General features: G+C 47.9%; 1 protein-coding gene across 1 annotated transcript in view; it reads left to right on the top strand.

Annotated features, from left to right (window-relative positions):
* The first annotated feature begins 86 nt into the window (after positions 1-86).
* Positions 87-10170, top strand: part of LOC144484305 (uncharacterized) — a 77093-nt gene continuing 67009 nt past the window's right edge. The window contains exons 1-2 of the mRNA XM_078202840.1: positions 87-149; positions 6614-7851. Of these exons, the coding sequence (XP_078058966.1) occupies positions 6965-7851 (887 nt within the window). The 5' untranslated portion in view covers positions 87-149; positions 6614-6964. The remainder of the gene's footprint in view (positions 150-6613; positions 7852-10170) is intronic.

Below are 10170 nucleotides of genomic sequence, written 5' to 3'. Positions count from 1 at the left end.
CCAATAGAAAAAGGGGGCGGAGCTGGAGGACCGAGCGGGAGCGGCTGGTCCTCCAACCAGCGTGAATAGGGGGAGGGGTCTGAAGCATGCGCAGTGCGGGTAATGGCGGCGGACGGACGGTTTTAACTCGAATCCGAGATCAGTTCAAGGTAAAGGGCGGCGCGTCGAGAGAGGTGAATGTGGCGGGTGGGTGGAGAGGCTTCGTAAACATGTTGTTCAAACTCAAACCCAAACTCAAACTTTCCGGGCGTCCTGTTGGTACCAAATTGGAGGCGCAACTTGTCGTGTTGGGCCTGGGCTGACGGCCGTCAATCTGTCGGTGGCAATGTCTATCAGTGCGCAAGTGCGGCCGGCATCTTTGTGAGGGGCAATGTGCAGCAGGGTGCAGGTGCGATCGCCATGTTTGTAGGGGGCGCAGGAGTGTCTACCTTTGTGATGTATGGGACCTGAACCCCCTGCAGTCCATGTTGTGCAAGTACATCCACCCTGCTGGTAGGGAGGAAATTCCAGCATTTTGACCCAGCGACTGCGAAGGAACGGCGATATATTTCCAAGATGTGGAGATGCCGGTGTTGGACTGGGGTAAACACAGTAAGAAGTCTCACAACACCAGGTTAAAGTCCAACAGGTTTATTTGGTAGCACAAGCCACTAGGTTTTGGAGCACTGCTCCTTCATCACGTAAGTGGGAGTTCTGTTCACAAACAGGGCATATAAAGACACAAACTCAATTTACAAAATAATGATTGGAATGCGAGTCTTTACAGGTAATCAAGTCTTTAAAGGTACAGATAATGTGAGTGGAGAAAGGGTTAAGCACAGGTTAAAGAGATGTGTATTGTCTCCAGCCAGGACAGTTAGCATACAGTTAGGACAAAGCATACCTTTCATGGAGTACATGGGGAGAAGGAAAGGATAGGGTGCGGGTACAGGTAGGGTGAAGAGAAAGATCAGCTTAATATATGATAGGACCATTCAAACATGACAGTCGGAAGAAGTTGTTCTTGAGTCGTTTGGTACATGTTTTCAGACCATAGAACCATAGAACATTAAAGCACAGAAACAGGCCTTTTGCCCCTTCTTGGCTGTGCTGAACCATTTTTTTGCCTCGTCCCACTGACCTGCACTTGGACCATATCCCTCCACACCCCTCTCATCCATGAACCCGTCCAAGTTTTTCTTAAATGTTAAAAGCATTCACCACTTTATCCGGCAGCTCATTCCAGACTCCCATCACTCTCTGCGTGAAGAAGCCCCCCCCTAATATTCCCTTTAAACTTTTCTCCTTTCGCCCTTAACCCATGCCCTCTGGTTTTTTTCTCCCCTGGCCTCACTGGAAAAAGCCTGCTTGCATTCACTCTATCTATACCCATCAAAATCTTATACACCTCTATCAAATCTCCTCTCATTCTTCTACGCTCCAGGGAATAAAGTCCTAACCTATTCAACTTTTCTCTGTAACTCAGTTTCTCAAGTCCCGGCAACATCCTTGTAAACCTTCTCTGCACTCTTTCAACTTTATTAATATCCTTCCTGTAATTAGGTGACCAAAACTGCACACAATACTCTAAATTCGGCCTCACCAATGTCTTATACAACCTCACCATAACACTCCAACTCTCATACTCGATACTTTGATTTATAAAGGCCAATGTACCAAAAGCACTCTTTATGACCCTATCTACCTGTGACGCCACTTTTAGGAAATTATGTATCTGTATTCCCAGATCCCTCTGTTCTACTGCACTCTTCAGTGCCGACCATTTACCTTGTATGTTCTACCTTGGTTTGTCCTTCCAAAGTGCAATACCTCACACTTGGCCTGGCCAACATGTGACTCCAAAGCCACAACAATGTGGTTGACTCTCAACTGCCCTCCAATGGCAACGAGGGATGGGTAATAAATGCTGGCCAGCCAGCAACCCATGTCCCATAAATGAATAAAAAGAATTCAATTGAACAGCTTGGTGGGCTGAATTTCTAACTATTTCTTACGATCTGTCAGGAACATGAAATGGTGAGTGTCGATCAGCATTAATTAGCACCTTCAGGAGAATTGGGTAGTGTATATTAAAGTTTAAGGTTTATTTAATAGTCACAAGTAAGGCTTATATTAACACTGCAATGAAGTTAGTGTGAAATTCTCCTAGTCGTCACACTCCGGCACCTGTCCGGGTCGATGCACCGAACCAGCACGTCTTTCAGAATGAGGGAGGAAACTCATGCAGACACGGGGAGAACGTGCAAACTCCACACACAGTGACCCAAGCCGGAAATCGAGCCCGGGTCCCTGGCACTGTGAGGCAGCAGTGCTAACCACTGTGTCACCATGCTGCAGAATGCTAAATGGAATGAGAGAGAGAGTGTATGTGTGAGGGGCGTGGGTGGAGATTTAAAGAATGTTCCATAGAAACTACAATTGTCTGTTTTGAATTACTATCATGTGCTGACAGTGGTGATTTTTGTAAACTCCTTTCAGTGGATATCGGAAGGAGAGGTTTTGACTGGAAAAGCACTGAGATTCTCACACCCGTATCAGAGTGTTCCAGTTCACTGATTGTGGAAAGACACAAGGACTCAGACACCATGGAGAAACCATGGAAATGTGGAGACTGTGGGAAGGGATTCAGAGCCCCATCTGGGGTGGAATCTCATCGACGCAGTCACACCGGGGAGAGACCGTTCATATGCTCCACTTGTGGGAAGGGAACCAATCATTCATCGAATCTGCTGAGACACCAGCGAATTCACACTGAGGAGAGGCTAGTCACCTGCTCACAGTGTGGGAAGGGAGTCAGAGATTCATCCACCCTGCAGGTGGGGGGAAAGAGCAGGGGGGCGGGGGGGGGGGGGAAGAGCGGGGGGGGGGGAAGAGCGGGGGGGGGAAGAGCGGGGGGGGGAAGAGCAGGGGGGGGAAGAGCAGGGGGGGGAAGAGTGGGGGCGGGGGGCTGGGAAAGAGCAGGGGGGGGGGAAGAGAAAGATTGAGAGAGAAAGAATCCAACCCCTGCAATCACTTGTGAACTTGTTGGTGTCTCTGCAGGTTGGATGACCGATTGAATCCCTTCCCACACACAGAGCAGGTGAACCGTCTCTCCCCGGTGTGAACCCGCTGGTGTCTCCGCCATGTGGATGACCTCCTAAACCTCTTTGAGCAGTGAGAGCAGCTAAACGGTCTCTCGTCAGTGTGAATGGGTTGGTGGACCATCAGTTCCCGAGAGCTTTTGAAGCCACTCCCACAGTCAGAGCATTTAAAGGGTCTCTCCTGGGTGTGAGTGACCTTGTGGCTCAACAGGTTGGGCAACTGAGTGAATCCCTTCCCACACACAGAGCAGGTGTACGGTCTCTCTCTGTGTGAACCCATTGGTGTGTCAACAGATTGTTCAACCGAGTGAACTCTTTCCCACACACAGAGCAGGTGAACGGCCTCTCCCCGGTGTGAATGCGCTGGTGGGTTAGCAGATTGTTTAACCGAGAGAATCCTTTCCCACACACAGAGCAGGTGAACGGTCTCTCCCCAGTGTGAACTCCCTGGTGTGTTTGCAAATGGGATAACTGAGTGAATCCCTTCCCACACACACAGCAGGTGAATGGTCTCTCTCCAGTGTGACTGCGCCGATGAGTTTCCAGTGCAGATGGGAACCTGAATCCTTTCCCACAGTCCCCACATTTACACAATTTCTCCATGGTGCGGGTGTCCTTGCGACTCTCCAGGCTTGACAATCAGTTCAGTTACAACATAACATGGGTGCGGTCTCTCTGCTGCAATGTATTTTCAGGCTGTTTAACTGGTTAAAGTTCTTTCCACAGTCACTCGGGTGTGTGCATGTTTCAGTGTGTGTGTGTCTCGGTGCTTTTCCAGTCACACTGATGTTTCAAATCTCCTGAAGCAGACAGAGCAGAGAAACATTTCCATTCTAGATTCAAAAGTCGATGATATTCAGGTCCCAATGAACTGAGTGACTATGTTAGATTTTGATGTGAAGTTTGGTTTCATATTCGTCTTTAAATTTTCTGATATCCTGCAAAAGGAATTTACAAAAGTCATCAGTGTCAGTACAGGATAGAAATTCAGAACAGACAATTCTAATTTCTATGGAACATTCTTTTCTCTCTCATTCCTCAAAGCTGTAAATCTCCATCCCACACACTCTCCCTCCATTCTCACTCTGCTGTATCTAATATTCACCATCCCAATTCTCCTGAAGGTGCTGATTGAGGCTGATTGACAGATCCATGCTCACTGCTTCCTGTCCTGGACACAGAGAGAGCTGGAAATTTCCATGCAGGCTGCCAGACAGATAAATGTCTACATTACTGGAGTAAAAATGTGTGGAATATACAGACCGAATTCACTTCATTCCCTTCAGTTGCTGCAAGTCCCCAATTTCCCCCAGAATGAGGAAAGAAATGGAAAGGGGGAAACATTGATTTCCTCCCAGATGTTGCCCAGAGGAGGAAGTTTCACTCTGAAGCTCATTGGACAACTTCTGCATTGTGACGTCACGATAGAGCCCTGCCTGAATCAGCCAATAGAAATCTCTCTGCTCCGGGTGACATCTCCGGGTTCCATTGCGCAGGCCCGGGCGCGCGGACCCGGGAGCCCCGCCCCCACCCATTGTTCCCCTCCCCCTACACCTCTTCCAGCCACGGTTTCCAGACAACTGGCTGCCGGCTCCGGCCAGAGCGAGAAGCCGCTCGGTGATCGCACCCCGCCCCCCCCCCCCCCCCCGCCTGGGACTGCAAATGTGCGAGGGAGAGGGGAAGCTGCACATGTGCGGGGGAGAACCCACCCTCTGATCTTCATGCTGAGGTGTTGACCAATGGGAAGAGTTGAAGGACTGGGAGGACTCTGGTCTTCCAGCCAATCAGAGCGTGGGCTTTGTGTGAATGAAGATTGATCTTCAGACAGACTCAAACTTCCCCCTGTCTCCAACATCTGTGAGTAAAACACTTTCTTTTCTCATCCTTTCCATTTCTTTTCTCATTCTGGGGGAAATTGGGGACTTGCAGCAACTGAAGGCAAAGGAAGTGAATCCAGGGAGCGTGCAGACTCTGGAAAGGTTGGCCCAGGTTTCTCTCTCTCTTCAACCAGAAAATGATCCATTTCTGCCCACTGTTTGCTGTTAGCCAATCTTCTATCCACGCCAATATGTCATCCCCGCAGCATGAATTTTTATTTGCTGCAATAACCTTTGATGCGGCACCTCATCAAATGTCTTCTGGAAATCTAAGTACAACGCATCCACCGGTTTCCCTTTATCCAATTCCCGATGAGGAATTATAGAAAATTGAACAACACATCAACTATCTCATTCTGTCAAGACCCGAGAATGAAGCCCAGCAGGACCCGAGGACTCATCAGCCCACAGCTCCAACAGTTTGCTGAGGACCACTTCCCTGGGAATTGTCCTTTTTCAGAGTTCATCCCACACTTCTGTTTTCTGATTTCCAGCTGTTTCTGAGTTTTAACTGTATCCTCTATTGTGAACACCGAGGCAAAATACTTGTTCAATTCATCTCCCAGCTCCTTATTTTTCATCATCAATTCCTGGACTCACTTTCTATTAGACAGTTAAGAAATGAGGTGGAGCAAGTGACTGAAGTGTCAGTCAGGGAGCACTATTGGGAGCACCAATAGTTTCAAAATAGTTCTGGAAAAAAATAGGACAGGTCCACAGGTCAAGGCCCTAAACTGGAGCAGGGCCACTTTTGTGGGCATTAGGCAGGATCTAGCAGATGTCGATTACGTGAGTTTGTTTGAAGGGAAAGGAATGACTGGCAAATGGGAGGTTTTAAAAGTGTGATATCAAGAGTCCAGGGGCAGTATATTCCTGTTAAGATGCAGGGAAAGACTGGTAAATTTAGGGATCTCTGGCAGACAAGGGACATTGAGGCTCTGGTCAGGTAAAAGAAGGAAGCATACATTGGGTTTAGGCAATCGGGGACAAGTGAATCACTCTGACTATAAAAAGTGTAAGAAAATACTGAAGAGGGAAATGAGAAGGACAAAAAGAGGGTATGATATGGATCTGGCAGGTAAGATTAAAGAAAATTCCAAGAGGTTCTATCACTATATTAAGAGTAAAAGGGTGGCCAGAGAGAGAATAGATCCCCTTAAAAATCAGTATGGCCATCTGTGTGTGGAGCCACAGGAGATGGGTGAGATTTTTAATGAATACTTCTCCTCTGTGTTTACTACGGAGAGCACCATGGGTGCGAAAGAAATAAGGGAAACAAGTGGTGATGTCTTGGGCACACGCATGTTACTTGGGAGGAGGTATCTGCAGCCTTATAAAAGCAAATTACTGCGGATGCTGGAATCTGAAACCAAGAGAGAAAATGCTGGAAAATCTCAGCAGGTCTGGCAGCATCTGTAAGGAGAGAAAAGAGCTGATGTTTCTTGTCTCGATGACCCTTTGTCAAAGCTCTGAAACATCAGTTCTTTTCTCTCCATACAGATGCTGCCAGACCTGCTGAGAATGGGGAGAGAGTGTGTGGAATGGAGATTTACAGCTTCTGGGGAATGAGAGAGGAAAGAATGTTCCATAGAAATTGTCTGTTCTGAATTTCTATCCTGTACTGACACTGATGACTTTTGTAAACTCATTTTACAGGATATTGAAAGAGGAATCACAGGCTGAAATCTCAAACGTCACGTCTCGATCTGACAGAGTCTTATTCCTTGGGACCTCAATATCATCGGACTTTGAATCCAGAAGGAGAAATGATTGTTCAGTCTGTCGATTTGAAAAGATTTGAAATGTCAGTGTGAGTGGAAAAGCATCAACACACTGCTACACTCGAGTGAGTGTGTTCCAATGCACTGACTAAAGAGCTTTAACCAGTTACACAGTCTGAATAAATATCACACCATTCACAGCGGGTAGAGACTGTAATCTTGTTCTGTGTGTGGACAAAGTTTCAACTAATTGTCCACCCAAGAGAGAGGTAAGGACACCTGCACCATGGAGAAACCGTGGAAATGTGCAGACTGTGGGAAGGGATACAGATACCCATCCCTGCTGGAAGTTCATCGGCGCAGCCACACTGGGGAGAGACCATTCACCTGCTCTCAGTGTGAGAAGGGATTCATTCAGTTATCCAGCCTGCGGACACACGAGCGAGTTCACACTGGGGAGAGGCCATTCACCTGCTCTGAATGTGGGAAGGGATTCACGCAGTCATCCCACCTGCAGACACACCAGCGAGTTCACACTGGGGTGAGGCCATTCACTTGCTCTCAGTGTGGGAAGGGATTCATTCAGTTATCTACCCTGCGGACACACGAGCGAGTTCACACTGGGGAGAGGCCATTCACCTGCTCTCAGTGTGGGGAGGGATTCACTTGTTTATCCACCCTGCGGACACACCAGCGAGTTCACACTGGGGAAAGGCCCTTCACCTGCTCTCAGTGTGGGAAGGGATTCACTCAGTTATCCAATTTGCGGGCTCACCAGCGACTTCACACTGGGGAGAGGCCATTCACCTGCTCTCAGTGTGGAAAGGGATTCACCCAGTCATCCGAGCTGTGGGCACACCAGCGAGTTCACACTGGGGAGAGGCCCTTCACCTGCTCTCAGTGTGGGAAGGGATTCACTCAGTCATCCCACCTGCAGGCACACCAGCGAGTTCACACTGGGGAGAGACCATTCACCTGCTCTCAGTGTGGGAAGGGATTCACTCAGTTATCCAATTTGCGGGCTCACCAGCGACTTCACACTGGGGAGAGGCCATTCACCTGCTCTCAGTGTGGGAAGGGATTCACTCAGTTATCCCACCTGCAGAGACACCAGCAAGTTCACACTGGGGAGAGGCCATTCACCTGCTCTCAGTGTGGGAAGGGATTCACTCGGTTATTCCACCTGCAGGCACACCAGCGAGTTCACACTGGGGAGAGGCCGTTCACCGGCTCTGTGTGTGGGAAGGGATTCAGAGTTTCATCCCGGCTGCTGAGACATCAGCAAGTTCATGAGTGATGACAGGAGTTGGATTCTGCTGTTATTGTTTCTGCTCTCAATTCCATCCAGGACTGCATTTTGTTCATTCTCACAGTTGGTCAATGGGAAGGGTCAGAGGGTTTCTTTCTGCTGGACTGGCCAGTCTCAGCCTCCAGTGGGCTGATGTTCTTTCAGTCTTTTTGTGAATACCTGGTTTCAAATGTCACAAGGATCACAGAGTGACAGGGTGTTAGGAAGTTCAGAGATATTTAGTCAGAAGAAAACAGAGGTTGGCAGTGCAAAGGTACATTTCTGAATGGAGGGCTGTGACAAGTGACGTTCCTCAGGGATCAGTGCTGGGACTTTTGCTGTTTGTAATATATATAAATGATTTGGAGGAAAATGTAACTGGTTTGATTGGTAAGTTTGTGGACGACACAAAGGTTGGTAGAATTGCGGATAGCAATGGGGACCGGCAGAGGATACAGCAGGATATAGATCAGTTGGAGACTTGGGCAGAGAGATGGCAGATGAAGTTTAATCCGGACAAATGTGAGGTAATGAATTTTGGAAGGTCAAATACAGGTGGGAAATATACAGCAAATGGCAGAACCCTTAAGAGTATTCATAGGCAGAGGGATCTGGGTGTCCAGGTACACAGGTCATTGAAAGTGGCAACGCAGGTGGAGAAGATAGTCAAGAAGGCATACGGCATGCTTGCCTTTATCGGCCGGGGCATTGAGTTTAAAAATTGGTAAGTCATGTTGCAGCTTTATAGAAACTTAGTTAGACCGCACTTGGAATCTCGTGTTCAGTTCTGGTCACCACACTACCAGAAGGATGTGGAGGCTTTGGAGAGGGTACGGAAAATATTTATCAGGATGTTGCCTGGTGTGGAGGGCATTAGCTATGAGGAGAGGTTGGAGGAACTTGGTTTGTTCTCACTGGAATGACGGAGGTTGAGGGGAGACCTGATAGAAGTCTACAAGACAGAGTGGATATTCAGAAGCTTTTTCCCAGGGTGGAAGAGTCAGTTACTAGGGGACACAGGTTTAAGGTGCGAGGGGCAAGGTTTAAAGGAGATGTACAAGGCAGGTTTTTTACACAGAGGGTGGTGGGTGCCTGGAACTCATTGCCGGGGAAGGTAGTGGAAGCAGATACGATAGTGACTTTAAGATGTGTCTTGACAAATATATGAATAGCATAGGAATAGAGGGATATGGTCCCCGGAAAGGTAGGGGGTTTTAGTTCAGACGGGCAGAATGGTTGCTGCAGGCTTGGAGGGCCAAAGGGCTTGTTTCTGTGCTGTAATTTTCTTTGTTCTTCGTTCTGTTTGGAACATCCCAAATGCCCATCCAATTTCCTTTGTAATTGTTTATTGGTCTCCACTTCCTCCACCCTCGTAGGCAGTGAGTTTCAGGTCATTACCATTCACTGCATCAGAATATTCTTCCTCACATTGCCCCCCCGCCCCCCACTCCCCCCCTCCACCCCCCCCCCCCCCCCCCACTCCCCCTCTTGCATCTCTGACCCAAAACAAGAAATCTGTGTCCCCCTCGTCTTGTCCCTTCAGCTATTGGGAACAGCTTTTCTTTGTCCACCTTATCTAAACCTCTCAGAATCTTGTCCACCTCTATCAAATCTCCCCTCAACCTCCTTTGCTCCAAGGAAAACAACCCCAGTCTGACATTGACAATAAAGAACAAACTAACAGAATATGTTAATACCTGAAATCAAATGGGAATGTTTAATTTCTGTTTTAAAGATATTGTGAATATATTGTCCTGGACAATAACGGAATTGGAATAACTCACCTTGGGTGTGGTTGAATGGAATATATCAATCTGATATCCACCTGCAGGCTAGTGAAAGTCTGGAATGTGTAGCTGGAAATCGCTCCCTAACAGCACTGTGGGTGTACTTACACCTCAGGCATTGCAGCAGTTCAAGAAGGCACCCTTGGGGTTGGGGTTGACCATGGCCGAGGCAGCTACATCCAGCCACATATTCTGTTATAATTGAAGGACTGCAGATTGAATGTGAGGCATTGTGGGACTGGACTATCTTGACCACATTCCTGTGACTGCCCGGAAACACGTGTCTATTTTAGTTTATAACTGAGGATTTCTGGGAATAAGTTAAATGCGGAAATATTAAGCATCGCCTGGAGAAATTTGGAATAACTGAGAATTTTATCCCCAGATAAAGAACAAAGATTTTGCCGGTGTTTGGCT

The sequence above is a fragment of the Mustelus asterias genome, unplaced genomic scaffold (assembly GCF_964213995.1).
Source record: "Mustelus asterias unplaced genomic scaffold, sMusAst1.hap1.1 HAP1_SCAFFOLD_100, whole genome shotgun sequence".
Classification (NCBI taxonomy): Eukaryota; Metazoa; Chordata; class Chondrichthyes; order Carcharhiniformes; family Triakidae; genus Mustelus; species Mustelus asterias.
This window is presented reverse-complemented; position numbering and strand designations above follow the sequence as displayed.